Source organism: Callorhinus ursinus, unplaced genomic scaffold (assembly GCF_003265705.2).
Source record: "Callorhinus ursinus isolate GAN/ISIS: 27379988/994484 unplaced genomic scaffold, GSC_fseal_2.0 scaffold10, whole genome shotgun sequence".
In the NCBI taxonomy this organism is placed as follows: Eukaryota; Metazoa; Chordata; class Mammalia; order Carnivora; family Otariidae; genus Callorhinus; species Callorhinus ursinus.
Genome location: NW_027397072.1, coordinates 75,694,064 through 75,706,179, shown reverse-complemented (window position 1 = coordinate 75,706,179; position 12,116 = coordinate 75,694,064). Strand labels below are relative to the sequence as shown.

Sequence of the window (12,116 nt, the reverse complement as noted above, 5' to 3'; positions counted from 1 at the left end):
GGTTATAGGGCTTAGCTAAGTGCCTGGCCCATAGTTGGAATACAAATACTTATTGAATGAATGTATTCATAAGAATAAGGTGTAAGAGTATGAGTAAGATGCTAGTAAGAACAAATTTGTGGGTTTTGTGTGGCCAGAGCCAGCTTAACGTTATTTGGTTCGGTTGTGTCCATGCTAAGATTGTAAGCAGTCTGTTCTTAGATTTGAAAATGCTTTTCAAGCTTTGTTATTCAAAAATGTCACCTTAGAGGGACTTGACCCCTTGCCTGTATTCTGCAGAAACTCTTGAGACCCTTGAATTGCAGCGCTCTAGAGACCCTATATTCACATGTAGATACAAGAAACACTTCAAAGGAAATATCTGATTTTGGGCATAGTCTTCCTTTGGGAGCTATGGCTGTTTCCCTCCATAAATTAGCTACTTAATTCTAGTGCTTTGAATTATGGACTGTTTGTTCTAATGTGGTATGTACATTCCTGTAAAACCTTCCATTCGGCAAGGGATGAGCTGAGGAAAGTGGGGAGAGCCACTGTCCCTTTGCAGAAGGGTAGCTTGTGGTTGGTGCTGGAGTAGGGCTAGCTCGGAGCAGTGGGGAGCTGAGACCTAAGCCCTTCGCTCTCCGAGGCCACTTGGTCCTCCCACCGGCCCCAATACAGGCCAAGTCAGTCTCTGCCTCTGAACTAGGCCATCCTGTCCTACAAACAGTCCAGAATGTTCTTTGTAATCTCACTCCCTGCTAAACTCCCACTGGTCAAGGTAGAACTGTAGCTCTTCTTTCTCCAGGTGTGTCTGCCCATGTTAAATTTATTCGTCTTGGAGCTCCAACACCCTGCAAAGGAATCTCCTTTCATGATGTTGAGATACACACACCCCACCTTGCATTATTAGGTAACTCTCTCCTGTCTCATGTGTCCCCAACTATTCTGTAGATGCCCTGAAGCCAGGGGACGTGTATTTTTAGTGTTGTAACAGTATCAGAGCGTGTTGGACTGACTCGGTTTTGATACTGTGTACTTTCACTAAGGACCCAATGCTATGTTGGAGGCAAGGGAAACAAAAGAAAGCTGCAGTCTTTCCTCCTAAAACCTCCCAGTCTGGTGGAAGAACCCCTCATGACCTGATGCTTAGCTGATTATTTTCTCTGTTTGGACTGACCTTTAAGGAACTGGGCATCTGGGGGGAGGATATGTTTCAGTTTCTCCTGAGTCCTTTCATTGTGGTTTCATTCCTTTTCACTGAGTCTTTTAAGTTTTGCAAATGTGTGCATAACATCAATTACAAATATAACATTCTGAATTCAAATTTGAGGGAAGTATGGGAGTCCATTAATGCAGAGAGCTCATTATTTTAAGATGCTGCTATACCTAACAGATAAAAATACACATATGAGTGCTGTGCTTGTTTTATATGTGGAGATGGCCATTTTATGATGGGAAGTCATTACACACACGTTTATTAAACATTATCATAATAATGTAACCAAAGGATTTTGCTTCTTTGTGTTTAGGAAATTATACAGTTCTGGCTCACAAAGGGTGTTGATGGCTTTAGTTTTGATGCTGTTAAATTCCTTCTAGAAGCAGAGCATCTGAGAGATGAAGCCCAAGTGAATAAGACTCAAATACCGGTAAAGTTTTTAAGCACTATTTTTCCCCCCTTTCTGAAAATGCCATCCTATCTCACTATAGTCTGGGCTCTTTGTGGTTCCACACCGGTGGTTCTCACCTTTCCCCCCATGTCACACATGAGAAACAGTATTCAGGACGCCACTGTGCTCTTCTGGTTGACCATCACTCTACAGACGCCCTATGTTCAATGGCTAAATAGACAGGAGTCCTAAAATGAGTTTCAAAATAGTGGATTTGTATATTTACACAATGGAATATTATACATCAGTCAAAATAAATGAATTACCATGATACACAATATGGGTGAATCTTAGCTGTATAATGTTTAGTGAAAAAACCCTAAAATAATTATAGATAGCATGATGCCCTTTTTATAAAGTAAAAAAATTGTTAAAAGTGTCTAGCTTTTGTCCTGAGTAATAGATTTATGGGTACTTATTAATCTCATTAAACCAAAGCAATTAACTAAAGAAAAGTTGGCAATACATGGACTAATTACAAGACCATGTCATGAAACAAAGGCTATTTTTTGGTGGGGTGGGTAAAGCACATTATGTCCAGTAGGAAAAATGAAGGGGGGTGGGAAGTGATGTATTAGTCCCAAAGAGAAGCACTTATCCTTGGAGAAGAAATCTCAACATAACCTTGCTAATTATGATGAGATGTTGTAAGAGAGGCATGTTTCCAGTTATGACAAATGATGAGAACAATAGGTTTTGTGTGGTACCCAAGAAAACCCTAAAGAAGAAGTGATTTCAGGAAGAGACCTAAGATTCTAAAAACTCTTCTTGATCTAGCAAGCAAGTTCACTTATTAAAAAGGGGTCCACTGAATGGATGGTAATGCAGGTTTACACTGTCTAGTCTGTCCGTGTTCCAACCCAGTACTTACAACCTTGGCTTGTGTTAGATAGAATCTTTTACTTTGGATTCTAGATTACTGTAACCCTAGGAAGGCATAGAATGAATATCAGGAAAAATTACTGAAACCCTGGCAAAGTGGTTGTTTTTTTTTTTTACCACTTATAGCTTTTCATTCTTACTATTACACTTTGGACGGTAATTTTGTAAGTAGATCAAGTATAGGTGTAACAATGAGCTCTGTAAGTTTTCTTTGCTTTTAAGTGCAGCAGTTAGAATTAAATGTTTGGGAGGAGGATTCTGTTAAATACACTTGTAATTAATGTTTAGATATTCAGCAAAGTTTACTAGATTTACAGTTAATAATAGTCAGGAATGTTATTCTCCAGCCATAAAACCCAATGAGCATTGAAAATCCTAGGATCATCCTTGAGCATGCCTTGGCTTGAGCCCTTTGAAGAGACAGTCTATATTGGCATAAGGCCAGCTATGGACATCTGACATGCAAAATGATGGCAACCATGCTTTTCTGTCTCCAAAGGACACAGTCACACATTACTGGGAGCTGTACCATGACTTCACCACCACGCAGGTGGGAATGCATGACATTGTCCGGAGCTTCCGGCAGACAATGGACCAATACAGCAGGGAGCCTGGGAGATACAGGTAACCGCAGGGCACACTTCTGTTCTTCAAAGGCGTAGGGTGTGACCTGTAGTTAATCCTTCACAGCCAGGCATTCTCTAGAGGATCAAGCTATTTAAGAAACCTCCATGACTACAATGTATTATAATTTGCTTATGCCAGGGCCTAGTATATTCTTTCATGTTGCTTAACTTTGATTTTCAGTTTCCTCTTTTGTAAAATAATGCCCGTCACAGTACTTACTTCACAGGAATTTTATGAAAATCACTTAAAAGCTAGTATATAATCTAAATCTTAGCCATTAACTATTCTATTTTTACCATTACTATTTGGTCTGTTAAGTGTCCAGTATACAGTATGAATCCAAATATTTCAGCTAAGCTGCTAGTAGATGACAATGGTTTGCTAACACAGCTTTGGAATCAGATGGACCTAAGGTAGAGTTCTGTGTTATTAACAGCCGTGTGATCTTGGACTGGTTCACTGACACAAGTCCCATTTTCTCAATTAAAAGGTGACAGCGACACCCCTATCAGGGTTTTGTGAAACTGCATGAGATAATGTAGATGAAGCACTTAATTAAAACAGGGACCGACACATAATAAACACTCAATAAATCTCTTACTACGTGTATATTGATCACCCAATAGCATTAACAGAAATAGTTAAAGAAGTTTCTCCTCCTTCAAGTAGGTCCTCTGATCCTCATTCTATAGATGAGGAACCAGAGACTCCAAGCACAAAGGCAATGGTCACACAGGTAGTAATGGCAGGGATGGGACTGGAACTGAAACACCTGGGCTCCAGATACTATGCACTTACCTTAATAAACACGTAAAGCCAGCATTGATGTGGGTCATTCAGGCTAATGTGTCATTCCCTGACAGTGTTTGCTTTTAAGTAAGCTCTACACCCAATGGGGGGCTTGGACTCATGACCCAGAGATCAAGAATCATGTGCTCTACCAACTGAGCCAGGCTGGCACCCCTAGAGTGCACCCCAATAATAAAGTGAGACTTTACAGGGATTCCTATACAAGAGGTTTCTGGGGAAAACCCCCTCACATGATACGCAAACACTGTAGATTCTAAGCAGAGTGATGAGAATAATAAAGTCTTCATGGAAGTTACTGAGTTTTAATCAGATTTAGGAAGAAGAGAACAATATTGACTTGAGATTCAAATGAGTTCCTTAACTCTTAGACACAGCCTAACATTAGGCTAGCCCTTGGGTTTATTGTCCAGGAGAAATGAGAAATTGTCCAGGTGACCCAGCATGCTATTACTTTGGCCATCTGGCTCGATTATGCTTTTCCTAGTGAGCCCAACCAGATATGGTTAATAGTCAAGCAGAGTGAAGCAGCTGCAGAATGCTTCCCAGTCTTCTGACAGGCCCTGAGGACATTGCACCCTGACAATTCTTCCAGGTTCATGGGGACTGAAGCCTATGGCGAGAGCATTGATGGGACGATGATGTACTATGGGCTGCCTTTTATTCAAGAAGCAGATTTTCCCTTCAACAATTATCTCAGTAAGCTAAACACTCCTTCTGGGAACAGTGTGTTTGAGGTTATCACATCCTGGATGGAAAACATGCCAGAAGGAAAATGGCCTAACTGGATGGTAAGTCCTCATGCCTGTGTCAGCACATCTAGTGCTGGTGTGCTTGTTGAATAGTCAATGAGGGGTATGTCTGTCTGTAAGTGACCTTAACCTTTCCCTTAATCAGCGATTATTTAGTGAGCCAGGTCTGTTTGTCCCAGCTTCTGACCAGGTTTTTGTTATTTTTCTTCATTCTTTTCCTTCTGGTTCTCAGACTAATCTCGATTACTCAGTCTTCAAATTTGATTTCTCTGCCCGTTCAAATCTGTCAAGCCCGTCTAGTGAACTTTTCCTTTCAGTGATCGCTTTTCAACTCTGAAATTTCTTTCTAGTTCTTCTTCGTATTCTTTTTATTCATAGTATCTATTTGATGAGACAATGTCCTCACACTTTAAATTCTGTAAGTTTTAGTTCTTTGAACGTAAGTATAGTAGTTGATTTAAATGTCTTTGCCCACTAGTCCAATGTTTGGGTTTCCTCAGCCACACTTTCCACTGACCGCTTTTTCTCCCCCCCACCCTACTCCCTTTGCATGTCTTGCGTTCCTTTTTGTTACCGAAAACTGGCTATTTTAAATAATGAAGTAACGTAGGAACTCCCATTCTCTCCTCCTCCCCAGTGTTTGTTGTTGCTATTTCTTTAGTGACTTTCCTGAATTAATTTTGTAAAATCTGTGTTCTTTGTTGGGTGTGGCCACTTGGTGAGCTTATCGTCAGTTAATGATTGCAAAAGATTCCTAAACCGCTTGAACCATTCATTCTCCCAGCCTTTGCTGGTGTGTGTGTGTGTGTGTGTGTGCGTGTGTGTGTGTGTACACATGCTTTCAACCCCGACAGGCAGTTTGTAGTTCTACCTTAGTCTTTTCACTTCCTGCTTGCACAGAGTTTCAAGGTTAGCTAGAGGTGAGAGATTAGAGCCTTCTCAAGCCTTCCCAGGGCCTCTGCACAATGTTCTAGATTCCAAGAATCTGTCAGACTCTCAAAGGCCAGTATGGTCACCTCCTTCCCGCAAGCTTTTAAGATTTTTGGTCAGTCTCTGCTCAGTCCTAGTTGGTAACACCACCTCAGGCAGGTGTGATGTTAGACAATTGCTGATTGGGGACAGGGCATTTCTCTGATAAAGAAAAAAATCCAACTAAAAGTGAGTGCTAGAAAGGTCAGAGTGACAGTTCTCTAAATGGAGCTTTTGGTGAACTCTAAAATTCCTCTGCCCCTCCAGTGGCTCCTGGTTTTCACAGCTATGGAGTTCTCAGACTGAGGTTTTCAAGGCTATCCTGGATCTGAGGGGCATGAGTTGAAGGCCAGTTAAAATGACACAAAGCTTGCTGTTTTCTTTGAATAAATACTTCTTGGGTTGTTGAAAGCCTTTAGCTAGTTTCCAGAGTTTTGAAAACAGTGGATTTTTAGTTTTTGCCAGCATTCTCCTTGCTTTTATGGGAGAGATTTTGGAGGTCCTTCCTCTACCATTCCACAAGTGCCCCCTATATTACAAAATTTTATAATGGAGTTTTAGCACTTGTTTTTTCATATACTGAGAGTCTCCAATATCCTAGGTGACTGGGATTTCTGTCCACTGCTGTAACTACCTGTGGAAATATTTCTTGATTTCACTTCTGAAAAGGAAAGTGCTCTAAGAAAGTTTGAGAAACCATAAAGGCTCTCAATAAAATAGAGGCGAAATTTGACTTTTCTGGTCATAAAAATAGAAAAATAGTTTATAATGGTCTATAAAAAGATAATTGTAAAGATAGTTTTAGTAAATCTAAAAAAAAAAAAGCAAGCCCAACCATATTCTTATTCTCAAACTCCACCCAAGTTTTTTTAACAGAGATTTATTTGACACAGAGAGCGAGAGAGGGAACAGAAGCAGGAGGAGTGGGAGAGGGAGAAGCAGGCTTCCCGCTGAGCAGGGAGCCCGATGTGGGGCTCCATCGCAGGACCCCGGGATCATGACCTGAGCCAAAGGCAGACGCTTAATGACTTAGCCACCCAGGCGCCCTCCCACCCAAGTTCTTAGAGGCTGGTTTTGCATCATACCCTGCCTTGAATAAGTGATGTAGTTTCTCAGCTTGTTTCATCATTTGCAAAATGGAGATAATACCTGACAATGGAGGAGGGCAATAAGATGTAATGTAGGTGGTGAAAGTACTTTTTAAAAAATTTTTATTTTTAAGATTTTATTTAGACAGCCAGCCAGAGAGGGAACACAAGCAGGGGGAATGGGAGAGGGAGAAGCAGGCCCCCCACTGAGCAGGGAGCCCAATGTGGGGCTCAATCCCAGGACCCTGGGATCATGACCTGAGCCACCCAGGTGCCTTTTTAAAAGTTTTATTTAATCTTTACATCCAACGTGCAGCTCAAATTTATGACCCCAAGACCAAAGTTGCATGCTCTTGAGTGAGCCAGCCAGGTGCCCCTCCCAGGCTCCCCCCTCGCCTCTCCCCCGCCCCCCATAAGTACTTTATCATAATAAATAGTAAAATGACATGCTCAGCATATGCACATGAGATTGAGTTGTGGTATATGTGGTATATCTTAACAAAAGCTATGATGTTGTAAGGACTAAATAATATGTACTATTATATGTAATTAGAGCATTTAACATAGAAATACCAAATTTATTTATTTTTTTTAAAGATTTTATTTATTTGAGAGAGAGAATGAGATAGAGAGAGAGAGCACAAGATCCAAGAGGGTCAGAGGGAGAAGCAGACTCCCTGCCGAGCAGGGAGCCCGATGCGGGACTCGATCCTGGGACTCCAGGATCATGACCTGAGCCGAAGGCAGTCACCTAACCAACTGAGCCACCCAGGCGCCCAGAAATACCAAATTTAAAAATAGAAAACACTTTAGAAAATTTCCTCTATAAAAGCTGATTTATCTTTAAAATTTGTTCTGAATAGTTAGTTCAAATGACACACACACACCTCAGAAATCTCTCCTGCCTCTGCCCTTTCCACCTACCACCTATTCCCTCCTGTGCTATGGGGGAAACATTTTAGTTTCCTTTCTTGTCCATATTCTCTTATCCGAATGTGTGAAAATATTAATATGCACCCTCATAAATTTTATCGTATTTGCAATATCACTGTGAAGTAACTTGTTACCACCATTTTGTTAATCATAATGGCCAAGACAGTAAATTGGTCAGTTACACAGTAAGTAGCAGGGTTGGGACTCAAATTCAGGTATGCTGATACCAAGGTACCCACAGCAAACTTTTTCTGCCCGATGAACATTTTGTGGAATAGGGTAAATCTTCCAGAAAACTGTATATCGAGCTGTGTTCTTAAAGTATCTGCCTTTCAGACTGGTGGACCGGACATTGCCCGGCTGACTTCTCGTTTTGGGGAAGAATATGTCAACATCATGAACATGCTTGTTTTCACACTCCCTGGAACTCCTATAACTTACTATGGGGAAGAAATAGGAATGAGAAATATTTTAGTCACAAATCTCAACGAAAGCTATGATGTTGTAAGTTAACATAATGTAACTATGTGAAACTAGAGAATCTACTATTCCTATTCTACTGCTGAAAATTACTACTCTGCTTTCCTTCTTCCTATTAGCTCTCTTGCTTGGGAGCTTAAAAATGATGTTTCCAAGCCACACAAGTGAATTGTAGAGCCCAGGAATCTACATTTTAAGATATTTTCCAGCTGATTCTTAGGCACACCAGAATTTGAGAACCTGTGTTTTGAGTCTGGAACATTAATTATAGTGCTTGTCTGTAGCGCTAGATTTCATTTGAACACAGCACAAAGATTCTTCATCTTGACAAATGGAAATGCACAGCCCCAGACCTGATTTTTTGTTTGATTTTTTGTTTTGTTTGAGGCTATGGATACCAAAATTGTGTTGTTGGGTGAACCTGTAATAATTTATATGGTTAGCTTTCAGTGAAGGAGATCCAATTTCCCCAATATTTGGTGTGCATTTCCTAAACTTGTGTGTGTGCATTCATGTGCAATAACCAGGCTGGATAAAATATAGAATTTAGGCTTACTTGTACATGCTGCATACTTGACTCACCATCACTGTACCACGGAATGAACTGGTGATGGTACATCTTGAAATCCTACATTACTCATTTTTAGGGAAAAGCAGCAACAGATTCCAAGCATGTACCAAAGTCCGGTTACTATAGTTTATTGAAACTCAAGATGTCACTATTTTCCAATTGGAAGTGTGAAGCCTTTTCATTATGAATGCTAATGAATACATGTGTTAACTAAGAAATACAGGGAATTAAATAATTATGAAGTAAATCATGGCCAGATGACATTTCTTTTACTAAATAGACCATTGTTTTCTTTTGGCACAGAATACCCTCCTCTCAAAGTCACCAATGCAGTGGGACAATAGTTCAAATGCTGGATTTTCTGAAGCCAATCTCACCTGGTTACCCACAAATTCAGATTACCATACTGTGAATGTTGATGTAAGTATCAATGAAAATGTTATACTGATTCCAGAAACAGAAATGAGTTTCTGTGCTGACAACATACAAGTCACCCTCAGGGTACCCAAAACTTTAACTGATGCTCTCTTTCACATAGACTTCTCTTATAGTTCTTAAATCATGTTTTTGTGAAAATACAAACTGGTACAGAGATGCACCATGTGAAATATCATATAGAATATGCAACTATTTACTGAATGACTTTAAGAGCTTTGAGCTTTTTTAAGATTTTATTTATTTCAGAGAGAGAGAGAGAGAGAGAGTGAACATGAGCAGAGGGGAGCAGGGGGAGAAGCAGACTCCTCATCGAGCAGGGAGCCCGATGTAGGGCTCGATCCCAGGACCCTGGGATCTCGACTGTAGCTGAAGGCAGATGCTTAACCAACTGAGCCACCCAGGTGCCCCTAAAGAGCTCTGAGCTCTTAAGGAAATGTGATGGGGGGTCTTTCAATAAGCCCAGCTACCTTCCTTTCCTGCCCTAAAAAGGAAGGAAAGAAGGAAGGAGACCCATCAAGGCTATTCACCTGGAGAAACCAAGACATGAGTAATTCCTAAAAGTAGCTGTTCTGGAAAAACACACCCTTTAGCTTTTGCCGATACTATTTTCTGTTCTCAGGTGATCAAGTTTGCCAAATTCAGCTGGAATTGCTGGAATCTGTGCATTCCTGTTCAGAAAGTTTGTTCGCTCAATTTGGCCAAGTGCTAAGTATATTTCCTTAGACCAGAACAATATAAAATGGCTCCAGATGGAATCATGTACCAGTGAAAATGTCACTGGAAAACATGATCTAAACTACCTCAGGAGAAATTACTGGCATTCCACGAGAGGCAAAAATTTCCCCTTACCCCAATCTACTATTTTGAAAACAAGATATTTAGAAAATTACCAATGTAGTGACTTGACAATTCTGTACAATACTCAATGTTCATCATAGTACAGTCTCCCCAAGTTATTCTGTTTCGAGCTTCATGCAAACCCTCCTGTTCTTACAACTCCCTGCTCCAAACTCCACAGAGGCTTTTGGGATAGTATTAGTTTTGTTTTATATATTCATAGGTCCTTGAAAACAAAAACATGTATTTTAACATTTGTGTTTTAGGTTTAATACATCTCTTGATTTTTGTTATGTCCAAAATATTCCCATAGGCCAATTTGAGTCCAGTATGTAAGAAATCCTACATAAAAATGCATGTCAAAAGATGGAAAAATGCAAAAGCAAATTAAAAAGTTTTTTCTATAACATTAACCAAGCCTTTCAAACGATCATGAGTAATGTCTGGAGGCATGCTGAATTGTAACAAACGTTACAAAAAGTCAGGCAACACTATTTAATAAAATACATCCATAAAAGCCCTAGAGATAGGTAAGAATTTAATCTCTAAAAGAAGGAAAATTAAGCTTCCCATAATTACTAAAGGTAGGCAACTGAAGACAAGGAGTATCACAATGCAAAAGTAAATGGATCACCAAGAATCACGCCACATTTGAGAAAAATTAAGAAGATGAGGGACACCACTTTTAACACTGTAGAAAGCAGAGGAGATACAGCAAATATAAGACTTCATTATTGGTAATTGTTTTATGGAGTCAAGACTCTTGATTCTTTTAAAAAAAGTGAGTGGGGCGCCTGGGTGGCTCAGTTGGTTGAGCATCTGCCTTTGGCTCAGGTCATGATCCCAGGGTCCTGGGATCGAGTCTCACTTAGGGCTCCTTGCTCAGTGGAGAGCCTGCTTCTCCCTCTGCCTGCTGCTCCCCCTACTCATGCACGTTCTCTCTCTCTGACAAATATCTTTTAAAAAAAAGTGATCAGGTATTTTAGAAATGTAGAACATGGTGAAACACTGAAATAGAAATTCTAGTTAGTGTGCTGGAAAACTGATCCAGAGGCTCCCCCCAGAATGCACTGTAAAAAGGCAAATAATAGCGTAAAGAGAAAAATTTTGGTATTTCTAGAAGAGAACAGAAACTAGGAGGAAACATAATTCAAGAAATAAAGAAAACTCAGAGATACTTATCTTTTCTAGAATGGCAAGAATAAAGGCAGAAACCAAAACCAAACTCCAAAACAGACTGCCTAAGCAAAGGATTGAGAGTTGCATTGGCTTCTCAAGTGGATCCTAGAACACATTAGAACTTGACTCTTTAAAGCTGTGATGGAAACTTGATTCTAAACCTATAATCCTAAATCCATTCCAATTAGCATTCAAGAATATAGACCTAGAAAAGCAAGGACCCCGATTTTTCCATATATAGCCACTTTCTGAAAGAATAATCGGCAATGCAAAGAAAACAAAAAATGAATCTAAAAGAAAGACATGATGTGGGGTGCTGGCTGGCTCAGTAAGTAGAGCATGTGACTCCTCATTTCAAGATTTGAAGTTCAAGCCCCACAATGGGTGTAGAGATTACTTAAAAAAATCCTTAAATTCTTTTCCTTACTGTATTTCATATGTCATGTCTTTTTTTAAAATTTTAATTTTGGTACACAATGTAAAAGAAGGTAAAGGAGGTATTCTGGTGATTGACTTCTACATGGAAAGTGGCAGGAGAGAGAGAACATGTGAGCGAGCAGGCTAAAGCACTGTCTTTTCAGGGCATGGCACAGAGTAACTCAGTCTGGATTTGAGCTGCCTTTTAGCCATTCACCACTAAGACTATTAAATAGAATGAAAAATTCACTTCCCATGACACATTAGACAGCACAGATACTGAACACTTCCAGCACTGCAGGAAGTTCTGTCGGAGAGCATTGCTCCAAATGTCAAGAAAAGTGTATTTTAAAATGGGCATTACAATTTTAAGGGTGTAATTTTCAAAGAACATTAGAAGGAAAAATAATACATCAAATCAGTTTGATGAAAACAATAGTACAATTATAAATAAAAGCTAAAAAAGGGCTGTAGGATTATGTCTGAA

The 12,116-nt window shown here is 39.9% G+C and overlaps 1 protein-coding gene across 1 annotated transcript in view; it reads left to right on the top strand.

Moving 5' to 3' along the window:
* Nucleotides 1-12,116, top strand: part of SLC3A1 (solute carrier family 3 member 1) — a 51,054-nt gene that overhangs the window by 36,319 nt on the left and 2,619 nt on the right. The window contains exons 7-11 of the mRNA XM_025868908.2: nt 1,509-1,628; nt 3,031-3,155; nt 4,561-4,756; nt 8,044-8,211; nt 9,062-9,178. Of these exons, the coding sequence (XP_025724693.2) occupies nt 1,509-1,628; nt 3,031-3,155; nt 4,561-4,756; nt 8,044-8,211; nt 9,062-9,178 (726 nt within the window). The remainder of the gene's footprint in view (nt 1-1,508; nt 1,629-3,030; nt 3,156-4,560; nt 4,757-8,043; nt 8,212-9,061; nt 9,179-12,116) is intronic.